This window comes from Monopterus albus, unplaced genomic scaffold (genome assembly GCF_001952655.1).
Source record: "Monopterus albus unplaced genomic scaffold, M_albus_1.0 scaffold63.1, whole genome shotgun sequence".
NCBI classification, from domain to species: Eukaryota; Metazoa; Chordata; class Actinopteri; order Synbranchiformes; family Synbranchidae; genus Monopterus; species Monopterus albus.
The window spans coordinates 1358429-1384175 of NW_018127943.1; the positions used below are offsets into that span (position 1 = coordinate 1358429).

Here is a 25747-nt window from a genome sequence, read left to right on the forward strand (position 1 = left end):
GCCCTCCCTCCCTCCCTCCCATCTTCCTCTCTGCCTTGCTCTTTCTCTCTCGTTACTCTTCCTCACTCCCTCTCTGAAGTTGCCCATGATTTCTGTTTGATTAGGTTTAGTTTTCTCGGGGATAATGTCAGAGAGCTGCAGACAAGCACACGTTCAAACCTTAGAGGAGCTTTGATAGACTTAGACATCAGTTTTTCTTGAGTTGCAGATGTGCACCTTCGCACATATGGGCTGACATTTAAAGTGGCTGAATCCTGAAATGGTCCTCTCCATAAATCTGTGGGAATAAGACCTTTTAGAACTTTTTTCTTTTTTTGGAAACCTGCAGGGAATTGGAAAATGTTGCACGAATGACTTTTCTGGCACCTCAAAGATAAACTGCTTTATGTAAAAACAAAAAAAAAAAAAAGGTAAGGAGGACTGGAACATCAACACAATCATCTCACAGAGCCTCAGCAACCTGGACAAGTTCTTAGTAAAGGAATATTGAAGGAGAAACCATGAAAGGTAAAGTGACCTTCTTTATGTTTAATGAGAAATGTATCAAAACTTAGCACTTACAAATCACCTCTGACATAATTCTGCTTTTTTTGTCATGCAAAAGATCTTATCAACACCTATACAAATATGGAAAGGAACTGAGTTTGTCATTGTGGCAGCCAGGCAGGCACCTGCACAGGCCACCGGTGACCACATATACTTCTCATCTGCTCTGAATGTTGACTCTGAAAAAGTATCAGTTGTTGTTCTTGGATGAGACCTCGATCAGCTTTAAATCTTTGTGTGTCTGTGTGTGCGCGTGCACCACAGCTCTCTTTCAATCATGCACAGATTGACTTAATATCCCATTAAAAAGAGGGTGAGTGAAAACAACAATGGAATTTGAGCTTTTTCACAACATGGCATGATAGGAGAGCTGAAGAACCGATGAGACGTATAGTATGAGAAGTGAAAGGCCGAAGGAGATGGGAGGGTACAGTGGGGACAACAGAGAGGGAAAGAAACACAGCAGGAAAAATCCCACAGGTTGTGTTGACACATTCACATTGCATATGGCCAATTTAGTCCTGTATCTATTACTATTGTTAACTAATTTACATATTAATGCATATTTTTTTATGGTTAGTGACAGGAAATTTCAGTTTATGTGTTTAATGTTATAGAGCGCATGTTTATACTGGTATATTTTACAAACTCAGGTAAGCATGTTGTGTCTCTGCTCCTGTCTGGAGGAGAGAAGCCGCCCTGAGCCACAACACGACACAGTAGATTAACTCCAAGAACATATACTCTACTCATCTCAGCCAAACAGCACAGCAGGTCTGTTCATGTGGTTTTCAGTCTTGCTGAGAGCGAACCCAGCCCTGGCCGACCAGAGCAAAACATGCTGCCTCATACATTCCGAACAGGGCCAGAGAGGAGTGGGGAGTCAGGGAAGAAGAAGAAGAGAAGGTGGAAGAAAGGAGACAGGTGTATGGTTGGCAAGGGAGAAACAGTGAGCCAAGGGAAAGCCTTAGAGAGATTTCCTTGTTTTTAATACCCTTTTTGCCATGTCAGCATGATAAAATTAAAAAGTATTTTGAATTTGATTGAAGAACACAGCACCATATTCACCTGTTTTTACATTAACACTAGCACTCGGATTGGATCGTTAGCCTGATAGTTATTAGGTCTACATTTTTAATGACTAACAACTACATGCGACTTTACAAATACAGCTTTTCTCATGCTTATCTTTAGGGAAGGTTCTTCTGAGATGGTGAGCATGAGAAAGGCAAGGAAATACTGAGAGGCTTTCAAAAGAGCATGTACACACCCCCTTTGGCCCTTTGGTTTTGTAAACCCAACTAGACTTCTCTTGTATGTCTCCGCCTGCCTGTCCAAAGTGGTTTGGTCATGAGAAAACATGATGCGTTGATGGGACTGTGACTCTATAAAATCTCCTGTTATCTATAACATCTGTACAGTCTCCAGCAACACCACGGGTTTACACCACACATTCCAGTCAGAGGGCACCTAAATGACTTGGATGTCAACAGAGGTTTGGAAAGGGACTCGTTTGGCTTTAAGAGCTGTGGTCAAGACCTCCACTCTGATCTGGAGCAGAGTCCGTCTGATGACGTCTGGCTTCATTTAAGACTTGGATTGGCTGAGGCTCTTGAAGGGGGTTTCTTGGTCAGAAGACCTTAAATGAACTTATGAAAGAAAGGAACAATGGAAAACATGCATCTATGCATCTTTATGTGGAGAGGGCATGCCTCTTTGCATGCACATCATGATGCAATGTGGTGAGGTCAGAGAGCAGGTTACTCACATTTTGCACAACCCTAAAGTGGTTTGTTAAGAAAAGTTAGAACACAGAAATCCAAACCAGCTGGATCTTGTTGGTACAAGTTGGGAAGTTTGTGCAGATTCTCCATGCTTGGAAAAAAATCCTTTGCTGCATCAGATTTCTGACCCCTTAAAAATTAAGAAGATTAAGCCTCCAATTCACATAAAATTTTAAACATAATCGAAACAAAGTGTAAAATCGGCAAAGAAACCATCTGTCCAAAGAATCAAATACACTTTTAATAATGTTTTGCTATGGCCTGACTGCATAGGTGTGGCCTGCTGTCGGATCAGCTCGGTTCTGCTTTGTGTGTATTGGACAGGTTGACTTCCTCGTTAACGAGACAGACATGAAGGCTTCTTCCACAGTGAACAGGAAAAACATAAGGAGAGAAAAGGGCTGCGCATATAGGGCAGGGGGGGGGCGAGGTGAAGGAGGTCAAACACCCCTGAGCAGCTGATGGATATTTGAGGGTGGATACTGATAGAGATACTTTGGAATCTCAGCTTCCAATAGCAAATAATGTGCTGACATTATAAACATTTGAATCTGACCATTTTCTTGCCACAGACGTCCAAAAAAAAAAAAAAAAAAAGGCAAGAATTTGAGTCTCAGTAAATGTGTTTCACTCAGGGTGGAGTCTGTGAAACAGAGTTTAGTCTAGTAAGACCAGCATAATACCCTGCCTGTAGTACTGTGTGTGCTACTTCTGTTCAGCATCTATTAGTTTCAACTCCATGACCTGCTCACTTTCAGCTGCCATTGTGAAGTGAAATGAACAAAATGTACATATTTACATTAAGATAATGAGAAAAGCTTAGTTGATTCCCTTAGAAACGCCTGTATCATGTTTTACAGTGTACAGTGGGTTCAAAAGTTTGAATCACGGCACAAATGAAATGATGTGCTCCACAAAGACGTTGCCTATGTTTAAAGGTAAATACTGGTCGATACATCAGCAAACATCAGCGTAATCCTGACAGAGCTGGTGTAGTCACCTACCTTCTTGACCTTGTCAGCTACAATGACATAGTTTGGTAACTGCAGTTCTCTCTGTGGACATTCTTACTTTCTGTCTGTTCTTTCGTTATTCCAGTCTTTTAGCTCTTTGGAGGTGGTTGCCATCACCTCCCCTCCTGTTTTCCTCTCCACCCTCCCTCCATCATTATGTCAGCCTCAGTATTTTGAGACTTGTCCACCCAGACCTAACCTCAGCTGTTCCACCAACTCACTCACAAAAACACTCACCTCATCGTGGTGTTTGCAGGCCAAGTGTACTTTGTTCTATTAAAACTGCTTTGTTTTTTTTAGATTTAGCCAAAGTTAAACAAAAATTTCAACTGTAGAAAACATTTTGTTTCTCATAAACAGGGAACAGAAGTAAATTTCACCTCACTTGTGCAGTAACATCTGTTAAAACAAACACATAATGTTGCTGACACCTACTGTGGAGCTTCGCCAGATATTATGTGCAGTTTTATTCTCCTCCTATTCGTTTTTCTCTGAACCTCGCCCTGCCAGATGCCCAAACTCTTTTCATGTTCAGCTGATCATGTGGTTAACCAAAGGTCAATCCACAGCAGGCAGTCTGGTTTCAGAAATTTTGGATCATTTTGTTTTGCCTTGAGTAATGGAATGGAAACAGCTCTTCTGACAAGTCAATATGAACTAAATCAGAAAATCCACAAGTTTTCACTGACATAAAAATAAAAGGAACCAACATTGTACAGTACAACTGACACTTTATGCATCTGTACATTAGCAATTCGCAGCCCTAATAATGAAAACCACAACATCCATCTAGTCCAGTTGCTGCATGTAACAAGCAGAAAGCTTGTTGCATGTCCATTTTTCCTGTCTGTGCATTTCCAGTTCTTTTCTTTTATTAGAAACAGCGTTTCTCACGGTCACACTCAGCGTTGTGGTTTCTTAAACACCAAGCTCCACACCCACAGTGTCTCAGGTGTGAGGTTAGGCAGCACTTGGAATTGTGTACAGTTGTTGTATTAAGTCTATTGCTGTTACATACAGTTATGAAAACATGAAGTCAAATGTATTCTTGGACTTTAAAGTAAACAGGCACTGTGTGGTTTATTAAGCCATCTTGTTACGTTCTGTGAACTTAACTCAGCCAGACTGCGTAATGACAGTCTCCTCAGACACACACTAAACACACAATATTCCCACATAAAATCAGCACACAAAACAACTGTTCACATACTGCGCACCATATGGGGCTGTTTTCTCCTGACTGAAGAACAGCTCAGAGAAAACATCTGAGCAGAACAAAAAAAAAAGAAAAAACAACATTTTTGTAGTGAACACATTCACTACAACACAGACTTCAGGGGGAGGCTGTGGGGATGGTGAGGCAGCTGTGTTATGAATGACAGGGGGTAAAAAGAACTTGTTGGTCACTCCAGTACAATTTCTTTCAATCATCTTTATTTTTCTAAATGCCTGTTTCTTTCTTTCATTTCTTTTTGGCAGAAAACTGTGGTGGATACGAGAACGAGCTTTTCAAAGGTAATGAGCTGTTCTATGTCAAACAAGTCAAACATTTCATAACACATCATCATCAGTCTGGGCTCACTTGGATCTGCATACACATACTGTATAGGCTACTACTGTATGCACAAAGCGACAGATTGAGGGTTTTAATCATATAAAAATCATTAAGAATCAGCTTAACTGGTTTCAGAGAAAGGTACATGAGCCATACGCCACCATTCACATCAACAAAAGTCTAGAAACTCCTACATGTCATCCAATGTCTGTCATTCATTCATTTCAGAAGAGGATCTCAATGGAGAGGAGGAGGAAATGCCTACATTCAGAGGTGAAGGCCACATACACATGCACACAAGCAAGTCCAACAGTGGTCATCTATAGTGTGTTTTTTCCTCCACCAATGACAGTTAGACTTCCAGGCTCCTTGTATGTGTTTTGTACATCCGCCATTAAAATATTCTGATTAGGAAATATGTTTTTTATTCAGTTACAGATAGCTACAATTAGGACTTTGCAGAGTCTGATTCTTCATTGCACTCTTACTCCATGCAAGTTAAAGACCTGGATAATGAGTATTTTTACTTATGCGACTAAAATACTATTGTACATTTACTTTAAGGATAAGGCTGGCTATTTTCTATAGAAACATAACACCTGGTACAGAGGTGTGCTCCCCTGATGTGTTTTTGAACATCAGTGGACAAACAAATAAGCCAATCCAGGTTGGAGACTGACAGAAGTTACCCACAAACAGAGTAGACTAATTCACTGCTGGTTTTAGTCTCTGCATGGAGATTGCTGAAAATACCATTAATATAGAAAATGACCTTATTCTTTAAGTAAAAGATGTGAACGCTTTGGTGGTTAGACTCAATATTCAATAATTCAACCAGATGAAATACAAACAGATGTTGCTATTTTCATTTAGTCAGTCACTCTCATACATTAGACTGTGTCTGTTCACTCACTGTATTGCCAGGTCGTACCAGAGGTGGCTGTGTGAAATGCCAGCAGAGCCACTCTCTGCAGCTGGCTGTCAGGGTCCTCTATGGATTTGTTGCATTCCTCGTCATTATTGTGGCAGTGCTGGCATCACTTGGTGAGATCACTTTGAGTTTCACTTTGTGCCATTTATCTGTCTGAAAATTTATTTTTTAGATGGAAAATATAATGTTACCTACTATGCATTAAAAAGTATGGGTGAAAAAGGTCAGACTTTACATATATGTTTCTCAGTAAATCATGGCCCATGGAACATGCATGCTGTGTCCTGTAATGGGTTTAAAACTCCTGCACGTGAACAAGGAAAAAAAAAAAAACGGTAACCTTTGATATATATCGGGTTTATAACAAATTATTCAGCTAAAATCTGCCAAGCAACAAGTATGGAATAAAGTTATTTTAGCTCCTTTTATCATGAAAGAAATGAATTTTTGGAGTGAAATATAAATTACTCTCACAGCCGCTAATGCGCTACAGCAGGTGGTATGTGCAGAACGCATGTGGAAGCATTTATGTACGCAAACACACTATGAAACAGAACTGCATTAATCCCCCAAGTCAGGGATTATGGTGCTGAAAATGTCTGCAAAACACCACACAAATTGCATCTGTATATGCAAAAACACACACCAACTAAACTTTTATGGATCTCTTGGGAAATATGTTGGGGGAGTAGGATCTGGCCATTTGGCTAAACCATCTTTCATCAGTGTTTGGGGTTCATTTTTTAACAAATGAAAACTTTAGCTGTTTTGTTATCAGGGCTTAAATCACAATTTTCTGTCTTTACTCATTTAAATACTTCCTAATACCAAGGTCCAGCTGATGTTAATCATTTTAGTATTTGCTCAGCTGCATTTTTTACTCCCTGATGTTTTTGATTAGCATTTATTTTGCATGTTTAAAGCTAATGGTTTAATTCCCTATTGACCTGTATTAACTTTTGCAAAAACAAAAAATGTGACATGTTTATCGGAGTATTACTTTCTTCACTGAAATGCTAATCCTGATTTCTGAAATAATACATTTTTATTTAAATTGCTGGATATGTACCCTTTATCAACTTTCCTGTGTCTCCAGTGTTCAGGAAGGTTGACAACCTGGTAATGGAGGAGTCCGTCTACTACAAGAAGATCACCAGGATTCAACAAGGAATAGATGGTAAAGTAGCTGGAGATAGTAATTTTTTACCAGTATATTAAGTCAGGGAGGCCTCACAGACCTGAACATCATGGGAAACAACAGCTAGTAGTGGAAAGTAACTAAGTCTAAAGGTTGAACCAATTTTCTGTCAATGAACCCTTGCACATCAACGATGGAATATCACTGAGCAAAAAGTAAAATGTATTGCTTTCTTTTTGCTGACAACAGCACCAGTCAGTTAAGCCTGTCTGATTTACTGTATTTATTAAAACTGTGTTCAGTATATATTGTACCTCAGACATACGGCTGTGTGCTATTCCAGCTCTATTGGATCATTGTAATTGCTCCTCTGCCTCTTCGAGTGCTGTGGCAGCAGCAATAACTCCTCAAACTCAAATCGTCCCATAGTCATCCTGAAGTCCAGTAGGTCCAAAAATTACCATGGTACTGTTTCTACCCCTGCACCCAGCAGTGAAACTTTCCAAATTGCCTTTTTATCAATACAGGACACACTCCTTTTATTTAGCAGAACCTGAAGGTCATCACTGCTTGATGTGGACTTTTGTACCACCACCACCTTTTAAAGTATTACATTCCATATTTGCATCACTTTTGGTGCGAATATATGTGGTGCATTTAAATTGCCTCCAATAAATAGATAAAAAAAAAAAAATCACTATTTTGTATAATTTTACTTACTCAGGAACTGAACTTTATAATTTTGAGGTATTTTAGTTGTATTTACTTGTATGTTTCTAATTTATGCTAGTTTAATGGTCAATCATGGTCTGTGAAACAGTACAGATGACTGAGTGTAATGTCAGGGGACCTCAAAGGATTTTCTCTCTCTTCTTGCTAAACACACATATGGCGACCAGATGCTAATACTCGCTTACTGTCCCATTGCCCTTTCTCCATCTGTCAGATCTGAGCTCCACCTCTAATTGTTCAGGCTGTCTTGATGTGGCTCTGTGCAACGAGGAGCTCAGCAGGCTGAAGAGAGAGTTTGAAGACATCCAGAAAATGATACTGGGCCAAGAGCAGGTGTAGTGGATCACAAATGTTCAAACTGCTTGTTTTGTCCTAAACCCACAAATGTTCTAGTCTGCAAAATACTTAGGACAGCACAAGAGGAAAAAAAAAGGTGCTGCCTATCACTCATTTCCTTTCTCATCTTTCACTCTCATACTTTGACCTCCTTTCCCCTCCAGGTCCTGGACCAGGCCTCCCAAATCCAGACCACTCTAAGGGATACCAGCAACCGCCTGACACGTGACATACAAAACCACCTCATTTCGATCAAACTTCTCAACCAGTCACTGGAACAATACCTGAATCAGGTCGAGGGCTGGGAGGATGTAATCAAGGAAACTGTGGAGAAGATGAAAACTGTGACGCAGGATCAGTATGACATCAAAGTTACAGCACAGCAAGTTAACACAACGGTGGCACTGAGGTGAATGAAACAATGCAAAGAAGAGAGAGAGATGCTGACCTCTTTCTCTATTTTATACTTAAAACCTGGCAGAAAACACATACTATGACAGAGTGACACATTTATTTTAAATGGATGGTGAAGATGTCATTTTGAAAAAAGCATCTACTGTATATACAGACTATATACAAAATCTATTCCAAATTTCAGGCAAGCTATCCAATTGTTGTTGAGCCATTTCAAACAAAACCAAAAATGCCAACCTGTTGGTGGTGCTAGAGAAAAGGTCTGAGGGTCACCAAAGTTAAGATTCATTTTCTGGGGATGATGAATATCTACAAAGTTTCCAAACCAAAGTGATGGGCAAACAGACACTGCCCTCTGCACTAGCATGGCTACGAAGCAGAATAAGGCAAACAACTTGATTTTTTTATCCACTTCCTCTCACATTTCTTCTGTGCTCTGCTCTCCAGTACAATGTGGATAGATGCCCTGCAGAGGAAAGCAGAGGAGGAGAGTCTGGTCCTCCAGAGGCTGACCAGCGACTGGCAAAATTACAGCCGTGTTCTGACTGCCATCAAATTCAACTCAAGCAGCATCACACAAACCATGCGCTCCCTCCAAAACAACATCGCAGCAGATCACCAGAGAATCAGCATATTCTACGAGATGTACTATGACCTGACTCATCAGGTGTGTTTGCATTTGCACCACCTGTTCAACATTTCCATAAGTAAATTAAAAACACATTTAGGAAGAAGTTCTAATAGATTCATTTTATATTTAGCATCCTACAATTTTTATAGTTTGTGAAGGGACTGTACAGAAACAAACTGTTAAGAAGAAACATCCCTGCATTGTACAGGTACTTGTACACCAAACTGGAGGCCAATCTGAACACTGAAAGTGCCAACATTTGGAAACTGAGAACATTTTGGCTAGTCTGGACCTTTTCAAAAATTTGTTTGAGGGTTAAACCTTGGTGTTAGAGTTAAAATTAAAATGTTTAGTTTAAAGCTGAAGAAACAGCTGTCTTTAGGCATAAAGTTGTGATGTTTAAGTAAAAGGATAAAGGTCTTGGTAATGCATTATGTAAATGAGGGTCCTCATAGGTACAGCAATATAAGTTTACCTATGTGTGTATTTTCCCCAGGTGATGAACCTGCAGATGCAGCTTGACAATGTGACTTCTTTCATGGATGAACACGAGGAGAACATGCATGACCTTCGCTACCATTCCAAGTAACATAAAGGCTTATAATATCTCATATGACTGTTCCCTACTTTCAGCCTAATCCTAATCTTAACCTATGTCTACATAAACTGTAAATATTGTGGGGATCAGATTTTTGTCCCCAGATGGGAGATGGGCTCCCACACTCAACCCAGAAAGACAGTACTATCATTATGTACACATGAAAACTCAACCATCCTCTTTAGGTACTATGAGAACAGGACAGGTGAGCGTTTCTTTGCTTTGGATGGTCGTCTCAACTCTATCAAAATGGAGATCGACACAGTCTCCTTCAGCATCAATGCCACCGTCAGCCACGTCCAGAGCATGTACAAGTACATCAACATCGAGAGCTCATCCTGTCAGAGTCGCCTGAGCAGACACAATGAAGATCTACAGGTTGTAACCACATAAGACCTATTTAAGAACTCAGAATTATTTTACAATTTGATGCTGATATATTCATCGAGTACACAAAGAAATGAAAATTAAAACTCTAGTCTTGTACAGGAAGAAATTATTATATATCACAGCACAGCACTTTTTTTATTAATAGCTCCTCAATGCTAGCCTGAGTACGTCACCATGGATGCACTGAGAGATAAATATTGTGACATCTACATAATAATCACCTTTATTTGGCCAAGCATGTTACACAGAAGGAATTTGTTTCTGGTACAGAACCAAGGCAGTCACCTGTGGTGCCAACTCAACCGATGGCTCTAAGCATTGGGGGCAACTTGGGGGTTCAGTGTCTTGCCCAAGAACACATCAACATGTGGACTGAAGGCACCGTGATTCGAACCTCCAACCCTCTGGTTGGGAGACGACTGCTCTACCCACTGAATCACAGTACATCTAACATTAGACACACCTTACCTGCCAGCGGTTGTGGAATTTGATTGGTCTAATGCCAGAACAACTTGTGTGTAAGCTTGCGTAAAAAATAACGGGTGCTGTTGTTTTGATGCATCTATGGCAAGGTACTTTAGCTAGCATGTCTAGCTAGAGCCTACTGAACCTTTGACCACATTCAACCTCCTCATAGCTGTGTGCTTGTGACTACACCCAGCTGTGATGTAGTTTGGTATTATGATACCATGGTACATCACTGCTGCACAGGGTGGGGAGGAGATTATTGGCTGAAGTTACTCTGACAGGCTGTGTAAGCTGACTTGGGATGAAGCTATTCTGTACTTAACCTTAACAGACTTTTCCCTCCTCCTGTTTATAGTTGTTGTTCTCCTTCTTGTTCTTTGCTTTCTTCTTGCTTATTCTGTTCTGTTCCTTAAATACTTTCTGCAGAACCTGAACAACACAGTCTTGTTACTGGTCCACTTGGCCGACACACTGAGGCAGCAGAACATCTTGTTAAATGTTCGATTAGAAATGGATGTCAGGAACTTGTCCATGGTGATGGAGGAGATGAAGCTTGTGGATATTCACCATACCCAGCTCATAAAGAACTTCACCATACTAAAAGGTACAGTAGATGTCATACACAAAAACATAACAGCTTGTGCACACTTTAGATTTTAACATCACCTCATGTACTTCATCAATAGGTGCACCTGGACCACCAGGGCCCAAAGGGAACCGTGGTGAGACTGGATCAAAAGGACCCATGGGACTGACTGGGAGCAAAGGTGACCAAGGCCCCGTAGGAAGCCGTGGAGCTGCTGGAGAGAAGGGCTCTCATGGGCCCAAAGGAGCACCGGGTGAACCAGGTCCCAGTGGCAATAGAGGGGCAGTGGGGATAAAAGGAGCCAAAGGGTCTCTTGGTACACCAGGTCTACGTGGTGAGAAGGGCCAGAAAGGTGACATAGGCTCCTCCGGTAAAGACGGAGATCCAGGGCCCGCAGGGCCTCCAGGGATTCAAGGTCAGACAGGGCTTCCAGGCATTATTGGGCCAACAGGGCCAAGGGGAATACCAGGGATAGTAGGGCCACCTGGACCACCTGGAATACCTGGACCTCCAGGCTTGCCTTACCCCCATGATCATTTAGAATGTCAGCCGGGGACCTTGAGACCTACTGCTGGGTCCAAAAGACAGTAGAGAGGTGGATGGAGATATGGATTCAGGTAAGAATCGTAGTCATATGAAGTGAAGGAATTTCATCCATTGTGACTAGAGACACGATAATCCATTTCTACAGGATTGTGCAAAATAGCGAGAACAATGGAGAATACATTAGAGAGAGAGCTTTTAAAAAAAGGCACTACATGGTCACATGAAATTAACCAAGAGGAAGGTCTGAACACAGAACTACTGCCACAGACTGTAATGTTGTAGACAATTTAGAAATGGGGTTTGAAAATGGACTGTTTGGACAGGCTTTGAATTTTTTATGGTGGTTTGTAGGGAACACATGGTTCTATTACTGTATAACTATAACAAACTCACCAACCTGGTGGTCCATATAAAAGCAAGAAGAAACAAAAAGATCTTTTATGAGAATTAAAAATGTCTTTGATTTTGAGATTAATACAAAAGACATCACTGATTTACAAATCTTAATTTGAATGTACTGGAAACAAAAAATGTGTTGTTGTTGTTAAACCAACACAACCTCACAGATTATGATGAACAATAAGTCTGTTAACCACAAATCTGGACTTAAGTAGTGGTGTTTTCACATCCACACTAATCAAAAGGTTTATATTCCCATGCACCACTATATGGACACACAAATGTATTATTTACACAATGATGCATCCTTTTCTGATAGATAGCACTTTAATGGGTTTTGAAGCATTAAAATTAAAGTTGGTTTGCTTACATTTAAGCATTTCAGAGCAGGTACTCTGAAGACTTTTCATCTGTTGCACAAAACTGTCATTTTATGTACTGCAGTTGAGTCAGTAAAACCGCCGAACTGTCAGTTGCAAGTTAGTTTTACATTGTACACAGCTTTTACGTCTGTTGTTGCTGTTGTTGGACAAATGCAAAGAGTAATTCTCTTGTTGACTCCTGTTGGCATGCTTGGGAAAACATAATGGCAGGAAATTTACTCCTTCACTGTAGCATAAAGCTGAAGGCAGGATCTGATTAACAGCTTAGCATAAAGACTAGAAGAAGTGGGAAACATCCATCCATCCATTATCTAGTGCATATCACTTATCCTGAAGAGGGTCGTAGGACAGCTAACACAACAGGAAGCGGTTGTTTGCTAAAACATAGCTTCAGCATATTAACTCCACTCAAAACCATAAATAGCCATTTTTGTGTTTCTGAAATACAATGTGGATTTTCAGGATTTAGAGATACATGAAGGCTTATTTTTAAACTTTGGTGAAAGCCAAGCTAGCTGTTTTCCAGTCTTTATGCTAAGCTAAGCTAACTGTCTCCAACACCAAGAGAAGAGGGGTATCAATCCTCTCATCTAATACATATGCATATTTTGCAAAATACAAAACTAGTGTTTTAAGATATATGAAGGATAGAAAGGCTGTGAATTCAGTCAACATATAAATGAATAATAATGTTTGTAGACATGTCAAGTAATAAAAATAGAGCAAAGATGGAGTTATAGTTTTTCTGAAACAGGAGTGTTTCACTTGCCACGGTTTCTACTATTAACATTTGTGATACCAGGGTCCTGCTTTTTAAGAAGGTCCAAGTCTTGTGCAGCACATGTAATCACACATCTTCAAAAAATGTTACATAAAAAGGAAATATACTATTTTTTTAAACTTTTGTGTTGTTGTTATGAGACTAGCTTGCATTGAACTCCAGTAAAAGTATTTTAAACACTATTTGTCTTGTCTGTATCCTGCCATACCTCCAAAGCAGAGTGTTATTGTTGCCCTGTGAAAGAAAGGGAGTGGTCGTGTCATTAATCAAAAGCACATGCCAATTCCTCAGTTTAGATTTTTGAGGTCTGAGGTTTGACCCAGAGATATTAGACTGTGTAGTTTTACATTTTATATGCTAAAATACAGCACAGTATAGAAAATTACATTACTAATCTAAATAACGTCCACAACAGTGGAGATAGGAAGCACAACATACCGAAAATCACAATTTCATCATTAATGTTTGACAGTGACTAGCAGATGTGTTGTTGTATAAAACAGATGATAACCTCCCTGCAGCAGCCTGTGGCGACAGCCCTGATCACCCGCTGAATATTTTCACAGAATGTCTCTCTCTTTCTCAGTGCTTGTACTTGACAGGCTGTGTGTGATGTTATGAACTTGATCTCCAACAAAAACTTCCTTATAAATCCACCCAAATCCCTTATTCCTGCACTCCACAGGTCCATGAGTTATGGGCATGGAGCATTTGACACAGAATCAAAAGTGTGAAATTGCTGTCCTGTCTGATTCATGAAGCAGGAAAATACAGCTGAGATTAAATCGAAGATAACTCTTATACATTTGATTTTCTGATGAATTTTCATTTTAGACATTCTTGAATCTGCTTTTGTTTTTACTAGTCTTGTGGTGGGGGAGACCTCCAGTAGACAAGTATTTCCAATGTGAAGCCAAAATTACCAGTAACTGAGGAGGAATGTGGAGGCCACAGAATTAACAGATGTTACCCCATCCAAACAAACACAGAGCAAAGAGACAATATGAGACAGAGAGACAAAAAAGTGGTGGGAGCAGAGTCTTAGACAAATAGATGCAGAGCTAATAGCTAAACACACTTCTGTTAAAGTTTAAAGGCAGGAGTTGGCCTTTGAATATTTAACTTTAGGCTATCGTAGCATAAGGACTGGAATCAGGAGCAACAGCTAGTGTGGCTCTTTATTAAGGTCATTAACACCTTGTATCTCATTTGTTTGATCTGTACACAAAAAAGACTTTGTGGTATTAAGGGGGATTATGTGCTCTATTTCATGGCAAACTGCAGAAAATTCAGCAATAGTGATCCCAATTCAGAAATGCATTATCTTTACAAGAGTTAGTTGTCTTTAAAGTAATTAGGTGTACCTTGAATTCAGTCCTAACAAACAGGAGCCAGTGTAGCGATGCCAGCACCAAGTTGACCCAGAATAGCTCAGACACAAGTACACCTCGCTTTATTTCGTCATCACTATGGAGATACATAATGTACATTATTACTTACTCTTTTAACCTCGCTAAGTATCTCAAACTCAGTGACATTGGTAAAGCATGGATCGGAACCTGATCCCTGCCCGAGACTGTGGTGTCAGAATCCGACACGGACCCAACAAGCTTATAGTCTGTAACGTCTGAATCCGATGCAGTTGATTTTGTATGGGGATTTATCATTAAACAAAGCAGACATTTGAGTGTCTCAGCCGTCTAGCCTAAAGTTTGACCTATATGTCCGAATCCGACACAGCATAATTTCTAAATTTCTGTGTGAATCTGAATCCCAAACTCTCAGGTACCAACAGAACCCATTGGGCTCACTTCGGGTATCCACACAGCAGCATGAAGTGATTCATGTTTTAGCAACAGTCCTAATCAAACTATGGTTTTCTTGGGTAATATGGGAAAAGGGGCAGAGGAACTGATGCCTGTTTAAACTGGCAGGGATTACTTCTTAATTTTGGTTAGCCCTGTATACCACACACTTACTTTCAAGATATATTTGAGATGTTTTAAACTGCCAGAGGTCACCAGAACAGGGGTTTTAAGGTCTCTACTTACAGTTAATATAGTGGCTCAGGATCTTTAGTCCTAGACTCCTGTAAACAAGCTGCTTTGACTGGAAAAACCAGAAATCTCCATCAGGGGTTACTGTCAGATGAAAACCTCTTCCATCTTTTTGGTGGGTCTGAAAAGGAGCTACAGTACGTCTTAACTTTGGAGGCTTGGGTATAAAATGTGTCTAAAATGATTTAATTAACCTGAAGGTTGTATAACATAAAAATCTCCCACACAGACTACCAAGCAGCTCTGGATCTGGTTAAACCTTTGCCGCACCAGACAGTGACGTCATCTGGCAGAGGTGCTGCATTGACCAATCATGTATTGGGGATGGTCAGAACGTGGACACCCCTGGAAAGAAGACTGTTTACCTTGTTAGCATGAGCACTGCTATTCACTGTCGAACTGGGCCACAGCCACACATGCAGGACTCATTACAACAAGGCTGTATTGTACACGCCTACAACACACTCCCTCTGCAAACCCTCACCCCCAGACCAATGCAGCCCCTTGCTGAAAAACAGCAGGGAGTTGCTTTTTACCACACAGTCTGCATGCCCACTAACATAGAGGAGCACTGGAATGTTCCCCAAATGTTCTTCTACACCGATTTAAACAGAAAACAAAAAACTATATGACCTTACTTCATCACCATGATGAATTGTGAAGTCATTTTGTTTCTGGTCCAACAGAAAGGTGCCCCTTCAAGACTTTTTCCATTTTCACAGTCTCTCAAATGATACTGTATATTTTGCAAACCCATTTGATCTTGAGCTTTTGATCTTGTCATTTTTCTCCCTTCTTCATATCCCTCTTTTAAAAATCATACTTTCTCCCAGCCCTCACTATCACTTTAATTCCAAGGTCAAGTTGTGTATTTTCAGTCTTAATGACATTAAATCAGCCGGGCACAAAGAGACATGACCAAACCTAAACACACCCATACAATTTTAGACGTTAGCTAACTATTGACTTGACAGGTCCCCAAAGAGCTCATTATGTAGACAGCTGTACAAACATACTTGGCCTTTCACTCTGGCCCAGGTAATTGTTATTCTGTATATGGGTGAGGACAGAGAATCACACCTGCTGCAATGTGTGTATTGAATCAGCAAGGAAAACATATAGGACCATGATTCATATGAAGAACGTTTCCTGCTGTGCCTATGGGAGTGATAACATACTGTACTGCTGCCAATAAGTGCAAGTCACTGCCTCCCAAAATGATGATGGTTCCAAAAGCAATTCATAAGCATTTCCTTATCTGATACCCTTGTGCTTAAACTGCACTAATATTTTTATAATAACAGCAAGTCAAATGACAAGATGTAATGTAGTAATAAATCACAAAGAATTATCACTCTTTCTCTGCGGTTCCCCTCAGTTTTATGCCACATTTTTCATCTTTCAGCTCACTGCTTTTGTTATACAGCCCCAAACTTTACTGTTTTCACATCACTAAAAATCTAAAAAGCAGACTTTACTGTGCCAAGTCCCTAGTACAAAGTCCACATAATGTCGGAGTGAGACCCCAAAATGCTGCTTTAAAATTAAACAATATTAATCTTTATGGTTAAAAGATAATCCGTTTATTTTGTTGTTGAGGTGTGAGTACTGCTCACATAGGAGGAAGCCTGTATTGATTCTTTAGTGCTTCATTGCCGTTTTCAATGTTGAGTTGGAAGTGTGGAGTGACTACACGCTTTCTGTACAGTGTACTTTTAAGATGGTGAATACTTTACTGTATGTGTAAGCAGTTCTGCTTCAGACATGAAAAAAGGCTAGTACAGACCTTTAGAACCCCGAGTCATCAGTCTTGAGGCTTTCTGTTGGCAGTGACTGATGTGACGAGGCTGTGAGGAGGCTGTGAGAGCTGCAGCTCAGTGCATGAGTATGTCTGCAAAGTCACGAGGAGCCGTCTGAATCCTGCCTGCCAGCACCTCTTTTTGTTTAATTCACACACAAACAAAAGGGCAGAAATTACTATTTGCTGAGAGTTAGCTGACTTCCTGATATACAGTGGGATTGCCAGGAAACTAGTGCTACCTCTGAGACAGTGCACAGAAGTGCTGGCCAGCTGGATTAATTTTTATTTGTCAAGAAATTGTTACATGTAGGCCAATTCCCCAGAAATCATTACTTTAACATTTCTGTTTCTGTAAGACAAATATGATACAAAATGTTAAGTTAGCTTTAGAGGTGCTGTTAGCTGAGCTGTGGAGAGAGCCAGGTTCCCAGTCCTTATGCTAAGCTATGTTAATCACCTCTCAGCTCTCCATACTTAACACAGATGAGAGTAATATCAGTATTTTCATGCAACTCTTAGAGAGAAAACAATTATGCATGTCCAAAAGTATCAAATCAGATCTTGAACCAGGCATGTTTATTGTTGTATTGTCTCACTTATTTGTGGAAGTGAAGCAGCAGCAAGAAGCACTAGTGATCCCTGGCCTGCTGCCACAGCCCACACAGTGTTAAAGCCACTATGGGAGGACACCGCCTTCCTGAGCTCTGTGTGCTTATGTCAGATTTCACAGGCTAAATGTTATACTCAGTTCTCCTTACATATGATACAGACTGCATTGGGGAGAAAGTGCACAAAAGCTTATGCATAATACAAACTTGCAATTTTCACTTTACACCCGTTTACCTTGAGCAGCATCCCAGTTCCACTGCTGTATTTCACCAGGGGAGAACTCATTTACTTGCAAAATGGCTTCCTGCAGATGCTCTGAAATTCAAATATTTCAATAAATTACCACACAGTTATACAGAGACAAAGTATTACAAGTTTATTTGCTTGATGAAAAATAAGGTCTGGTATTATTATAACCATGTGTTTGAGGTTTTTTTTTTTAATTGTGTAAAAATGTGTAAAAAATCTGAACATTACACAAAAACTTCAAATTCTAGACAAAATATGCAATAAATGTGATTTGTGCATTTTTCCCCACAGACAGTAGTGAGACTAGCTATGCTGTATGGGTTAGAGACTGTAGCAGTGAGGAAAAGACAAGAGGCAGAGATGGAGGTAGCAGAGATGAGGATGTTAAGGTTCTCTTTAGGAAGGACCAGGATGGACAGGATTAGGAATGAGCACATCAGAGGGACAGCTCAGGTCGGCTGTTTTAGGGACAAGGTCAGAGAGGCCAGATTGAGATGGTCTGGACATGTGCAGAGGAGGGATAGTGGTTATATTGGTAGAAGGATGTTTTGAGATGGAGCTGCCAGGCAAGAGGTCAAGCGGAAGGCCAAAGAGGAGATCTATGGATGTGCTAAAAGAGGACATGAAGCTAAACTGGGGTGAGAGTAGAGGATGCCGAGGATAAAGTTAGGTGGAAACAGATGATTCGCTGTGGCGACCCCTAACGGGAACAACCGAAAAAAGAAGAACACAAACAGTCCAAATCTTCATTTAGTGAAACTCTTGTCCAATTCGGTGTCAACAACTCTGCAAATATGTAGGTTTAAGGATCAAATTCCCAAACAGCATTTGTTTTTACCTGTTGAGAGGTAAAGTCCCTGGATTTTGTCATTAAGATGGAAACTGCTCCTCTGATCCCCTCTTACAGAGATGCAAATAGAGATGTTCTGTGTATGAACTACATTTGTCATTCACCTTCTGTCTCCTGCCTCAACAAACAACCAGTTTGAATATAACAGCTAAAGTTCTTCATTGTAATTTAGCAGCAGTGTGACAGTTGTCTTGTTGTGGGTTGGTGGGTTTTCTCTCATTGCTTCTCTCATTCGGTAAAACAGCCCAAATTGTGTACGAGTCCTGCAGGACTCACTTGGGAGACAGCTGTGGTAACCGAGAGGACGAGTCGTGACAGTTTCTCAACATTAAAAACCTGCAATTTGGTTATTGAAGTAAACACATATTTCTCTTCTGCTTTGTCATCATCTGAAAACATCCATTTACATTTTACCCACAAAATACTTTTGACAGTTTGCACAATCTGGTGCTCATCAACAAATGGTCAAAAAGCAATGGGATCAAATATTTACTGTACCACACTTAGTGGATTTCTGGTCATTGTGATCATACAAGAATAAACAATACACCATGTTTAGTTGTGTGCGGTCAAATGTGATGTTTTCTAGGTGCTGGAGTCAGAACACTATGTACTGCATAGTGTAAATGCACTGCACATGTAGTATATACTGATGAAGAACAGTAGTAAAACGGCACTTTTGGGTGCAAAACAGATGCAGCAAGATACAACAAACAGCCACTTTATGTCACAAATGTATTTCAGCACAGTCGACTATTTCCATTTCCATGGGAAACAGATTATGGCCAAGCTGTGAATGTGTCCCGGTCTCAAATGTCATGAAAGCAGCTGTACAAGTGGTTTGTAGGAGTCAGGGGTCCCAGAGGCAATAAGAGAAAATTATGGGATGCTTATAATGTCACAAACATGCATGCACACATCCACCTACATGACATTTTCCTTTACATACACTCATGTAAAAAGATTGTCCTGAAGGCAGCCATGACAGTATTTAGGCCTAAGTCTAAATACATAATGAAATTCTTAAGAGCTCAAAGCATTCATATCCAGAAGACCCTTTTATTCCTCAGGATAATGGATACCCACAGATAATCTACTGCGCAGCTTGGCTAAAGGAAAGCCAACCTGAGCCCTTTTCTGCAGGCAATTCTCTGTGTTGCATCACACATCAAATTTTCCTTCATCCAGTATTTCTTGCTGTTCAAACATTCCTCTGAGGGACTGTCAGGAATCTCTCCTCCATCACGTGAGGCCTCAGTAGAGCTGGCCCCGATTAGCATTTGGAAACTGCTCAGATATTTCTATTTGTGATTGAGGGCCTTGTGTACCCTAGAGAAGTCACGAGTTAAGCTCATGACACTTCCTCTACTCTAGCTGATGCTCCAAAAGAATGTTGTCCTTTGTCCGACCCAGAAAGGCTTTATTACACTGACAAAGACATCCTAAATGACTGGCTATGCGTGATTTAAACCATTATGTTGGGGGTGCACAATACACAGTGAAGATCACATATCCTCAAACAGAAGAACTAGCAACTGGGCAATACACAGTGAAAATCACATATCCTCAAACAGAAGAACTAGTATTTTTAGCATGGAAACACAAGAATGCAGACAGTTTGTGATAGATCTATTACTGGTTCATTAGATTTCACTATCCATCTATTACTGTACAGCATTCAAATATTCAGCAACAGTAATGTGGTGTTCATCTAATCTATTTCAACAATCTCCCTCAGGGTCACATTTGTTTACCATATTTACATCAAGTATTTAATTTGACATTGAGTGAAGTAAATGAGGGGGTCAGAGCTGATTTATGCAAAACTTCCCTGGAGCTTTTACGGTAAATATCCATACAATCATAAAACATGTGATGCACAAGCCACATGTGCAGACAACACAAAAAGGCACATACTGAAAGGAAAAATGATCCGACAGATGTTCACTACAGGACATCACCTGCTACTTGTTAGCTGCACATCCTTAATAAATCTGTCATCCGTCATAAAATGGGAACAAAAACTATTCGAACTGACTAACAAAAATTTATAGCTTATGAAATCTTAATGGCAACACAGTGGATAGTTTCTTTTTGTTTTAACAGTTTAAACTTAAAGATCCTCCCTCCACTAAGTACAAAAGATAATTCCTATGCATGTATTAGATGACACAGCTGAGTTTGTATCCACAATAGTGCATTTGTTTTATACTGTGTAAATATTTTTTGTTTTTGTCAAACCAAAATGAACCCCGTGGCTCAGACAAGCAGCCCTATCATTACTATTATTGTCTATTTTATTTTTTTTTTATTTTATTTTTTAGCACTTCAACAGTATAGATATGAAATGCAGCAACAGATTTGAACAGATGATACTGTAATTGTATCATATATGTCCTGACCATTCAACTCTCCAGGCCTGATTTATTATTATATTCTTTTTAAGACTCTGGCACTTTGATGATTGAACCAATTATTGAATTTGAGAATAATAAATATTTAGGTGCCAGGTGTCTTTGAAAGCTTCAGTAATCCCAAGTCTCCTGTAGTGATTTAGCACTGCAGATGTAAAACACTGACAGATTCAATTTGGACAGTTTTTAACAAAGGAATTCCAAACATCTCCCTCTAGAGACACTAAAGGCTTCATACAACATTGTTTAACCTATAAAGACTTTTAAAAGGTACAATTTGAAAGATTTCCCTCTTAGAACACTGTGATGATTCAAAGGTCAATTTCAAAGCAAATCTTAGGGCCATTAAACAGTTATCGTGTCTCATAATATTCCATTACTGGGCTATTTACCAGGTACTGTAATAAATGTTGTTGGTTACAAGGCTGTAATCTGTAATCTGACTGGGCATGGGCAACATAATTTAGAAAAATCACACCTTCACCAGAAACACAGCTGCAACAAGTTGGATGAAACTCAGGAGGACTGACCTGTTGGAGCCACTGCGGGTGACTGGTTTACATGCACAGTGAAGCATGTCTGCATGCAAGGTTAGACTGCTATGTTAGCTTCTTTATCCAACAAAAGCAAACACTGCTGTTAAACACAGGTTGGTTAAATGTGTGTGTGTGTGTGTGTGTGTGTGTTATCACAATGCCAAACACTAGGAAGGTTCACTACACTTCTCTCTGTCCACCTAGAGCTTTTTGGATACAGGGGTGTGTGTGGTCCTCTTCTGACATTTTCAACCATCAGCAGATGTTAGGGTGACCACCATGTGGGTGGCATATGCAGTTTCCATCATGTGAGTGTGTGTGTGTGTGTGTGAGAGAGAGAGAGAGAGAGAGAGAGAGAGAGAGAGAGAGAGAGAGACCACCACAAGGGTGGTAGAAGTTATTGTGAATGAAAGCCTGGCATGTTAAACAACACAGTAAACTGAAACCACCATAAACCTCACTCTGACTCTTACACACACACACACACACACACAGTGCAGACCACTTGGCACCATGGGCAATTTTACAGGAGTAACTAGAAATGCCGTTTCCTTTTCCTTTAACATTTGCTGTAGTTAGTAGATGACCTATGGTATGGAGAGGGTGACAACATATTTCCTACAAGAATCAACACACACATCAGTGAAAATGAAAACATAACTTCTGCATGAGACAGACTGACAGACCGCTACTAGGACAATAGAACTGGTACTATTACTGTCATTCACAACTGATGCTAAAGCTATTATTACTGATGCTGTTGATGCCACTAACATCATACAATAATAAACTAGTGATAGCAACAGACAGCTCCTAAATGTATTATTTGGCATTTATTTCATGGCCTTTTGTCAGACTACGATGGCATCCCAACTGTAGTGCTCCAGGATATTGTCTTCTGGTTCCTGTCTGCCTTACTGGACTCATTCTGTTTTGTCAGTTTGGTTCTGGGCTCTGATCCCTTCTCTGAACAATGAAGCAAATTCTTGCTTTTTGTCTATGGAGCTGTGGATTACCTACCTGTTGGGACTGAAGGACTGTAATGAGTTTCCCACTAGAGTTATCAAAGTGAGTATAAATGAACAATATAATCTGCTAATATATAGCCAATAATGTAGCAATCGCAGTTTGTTGCACTGCAAGTGGCTAAAATCTACTGAACTTCTTCCACAGCACCTGTCTTTTTGGTGCAAAAATGCCTAATATCAAATACCCAAAGTAAAATAGCCGTTACTCATGAACCACGCTGACTATATGATGAGTGGGGGCTTGTGATGGTATACAGAACTCCATGCAACTTTTTGAAAACATTTGAATAATAAAACACAAACGGTACATCAAACTATACACTCAATTTACAAACTCTTTAACCGTAGAAAATGACAGAGACAAGAATTGGAAAATGTTAAACTAACTGAAACCGGACTTCTAATTTGCGTAATATCGCTGGGGCGCAGGCTGGAGACGCACGGTTATACAAGAATTTATTGGGCTAATTAGAATTGGTAAGACAAACTTAATCGAAATTTTACTGTTGCAAGAACAAATGCAGTCAGACACAGCGTGTTGACTACTAATCTCTCAGTACACACAAACATTTAGTGAAAATACAAGTCACAAAACATTGCGGGAATAACCAGAGTGAACTCAAATAGATGCTAACAAGCTAGCCTGAGGAAAACGGGCGTGTTGTGTGGGTAGAAGCCTTATAATGCCAAACACTAGGAAGGTTCACTACACTTCTCTCTGTCCACCTAGAGCTTTTTGGATACAGGGGTGTGTGTGGTCCTCTTCTGACATTTTCAACCATCAGCAGATGTTAGGGTGACCACCATGTGGGTGGCATATGCAGTTTCCATCATGTGAGTGTGTGTGTGTGTGTGTGAGAGAGAGAGAGAGAGAGAGAGAGAGAGAGAGAGAGACCACCACAAGGGTGGTAGAAGTTATTGTGAATGAAAGCCTGGCATGTTAAACAACACAGTAAACTGAAACCACCATAAACCTCACTCTGACTCTTACACACACACACACACACACACAGTGCAGACCACTTGGCACCATGGGCAATTTTACAGGAGTAACTAGAAATGCCGTTTCCTTTTCCTTTAACATTTGCTGTAGTTAGTAGATGACCTATGGTATGGAGAGGGTGACAACATATTTCCTACAAGAATCAACACACACATCAGTGAAAATGAAAACATAACTTCTGCATGAGACAGACTGACAGACCGCTACTAGGACAATAGAACTGGTACTATTACTGTCATTCACAACTGATGCTAAAGCTATTATTACTGATGCTGTTGATGCCACTAACATCATACAATAATAAACTAGTGATAGCAACAGACAGCTCCTAAATGTATTATTTGGCATTTATTTCATGGCCTTTTGTCAGACTACGATGGCATCCCAACTGTAGTGCTCCAGGATATTGTCTTCTGGTTCCTGTCTGCCTTACTGGACTCATTCTGTTTTGTCAGTTTGGTTCTGGGCTCTGATCCCTTCTCTGAACAATGAAGCAAATTCTTGCTTTTTGTCTATGGAGCTGTGGATTACCTACCTGTTGGGACTGAAGGACTGTAATGAGTTTCCCACTAGAGTTATCAAAGTGAGTATAAATGAACAATATAATCTGCTAATATATAGCCAATAATGTAGCAATCGCAGTTTGTTGCACTGCAAGTGGCTAAAATCTACTGAACTTCTTCCACAGCACCTGTCTTTTTGGTGCAAAAATGCCTAATATCAAATACCCAAATTAAAATAGCCGTTACTCATGAACCACGCTGACTATATGATGAGTGGGGGCTTGTGATGGTATACAGAACTCCATGCAACTTTTTGAAAACATTTGAATAATAAAACACAAACGGTACATCAAACTATACACTCAATTTACAAACTCTTTAACCGTAGAAAATGACAGAGACAAGAATTGGAAAATGTTAAACTAACTGAAACCGGACTTCTAATTTGCGTAATATCGCTGGGGCGCAGGCTGGAGACGCACGGTTATACAAGAATTTATTGGGCTAATTAGAATTGGTAAGACAAACTTAATCGAAATTTTACTGTTGCAAGAACAAATGCAGTCAGACACAGCGTGTTGACTACTAATCTCTCAGTACACACAAACATTTAGTGAAAATACAAGTCACAAAACATTGCGGGAATAACCAGAGTGAACTCAAATAGATGCTAACAAGCTAGCCTGAGGAAAACGGGCGTGTTGTGTGGGTAGAAGCCTTATTTCAACTCAGATAGCAACGAAACAACATAGAATACGAAAAAACGAATCTTCGTATATGCACATCAAAACAACTACAGTTTAATAGTAGAAAGCTCACCTGCTTCTGCTCATGGTAGGACCCGCCGCTAGCATCCCGAAGTAAGATTGCGTTCCCTTTTGGCAAACAATGCATCAAAATGTTTCAAATCCTGGTTCACATCAGTTGAAAATATTTTTAACATGGCGTGTTTATGATTGTCTTGTACAAACTGCGTTAAAAGACATTTAAATTAATGTTATTTCTGCCAGTAGGACGCCTGACCACTTCCGGAAATACCACCTGTGTGCCAGTTTGTTAAAGGGACAACGCAGCAAGGTAAAGCAAAATAAGGAAGGGGTGGAGCGCCATCTACTGGTGGTAAAGGGCTAATGCAAGATTAATGCAAACAGTCGTGTGGCCTTGAAGGATTCATATTAGGCTTTCATATATTGTATAACTTAGATTTTGCAAAACAGTAGCTGTTGTAACAAATTTGGAAACATCATTTACCATAAACTACAATCAAACTCTTACTATGTAAATTGTGGTAATACAACAATTTCTGCAACTTGTAATTGTGATTATGTGAATGAAAATGTGATTAGCCTCAGTCAGGATAAAATAAGTGAAAAAACCTGTGGGGATGAGTCATGTGGGAGTTTTGATGGTTTGATTTGCTGCTTTGCATGGTGTACACGGTTCACAAGTATTCTGGGAAATGAAAA

At 40.0% G+C, this 25747-nt stretch overlaps 1 protein-coding gene and 1 long non-coding RNA gene across 2 annotated transcripts in view; one reads left to right on the top strand and one right to left on the bottom strand.

Moving 5' to 3' along the window:
• The window catches only part of LOC109962337 (uncharacterized), a 29411-nt gene extending 4013 nt beyond the window's left edge, over window positions 1–25398 (bottom strand). Inside the window, exons 1-3 of the long non-coding RNA XR_002275241.1 lie at window positions 25101–25398; window positions 17933–18013; window positions 17075–17224 (exon numbers count right to left, since the gene is read on the bottom strand). This is a non-coding gene — a long non-coding RNA (uncharacterized LOC109962337). The remainder of the gene's footprint in view (window positions 1–17074; window positions 17225–17932; window positions 18014–25100) is intronic.
• Window positions 52–13461, top strand: scara3 (scavenger receptor class A, member 3). The gene is made up of 12 exons (XM_020603976.1): window positions 52–507; window positions 4823–4858; window positions 5127–5171; window positions 5823–5942; window positions 6926–7006; window positions 7914–8032; window positions 8200–8444; window positions 8897–9116; window positions 9577–9665; window positions 9864–10056; window positions 10963–11140; window positions 11223–13461. The coding sequence occupies exons 1-12, from the start codon at window positions 501–503 to the stop codon at window positions 11711–11713; spliced, it is 1824 nt and encodes a 607-aa protein (XP_020459632.1). The 5' UTR covers window positions 52–500; the 3' UTR covers window positions 11714–13461.
• Window positions 25399–25747: the final 349 nt, after the last annotated feature.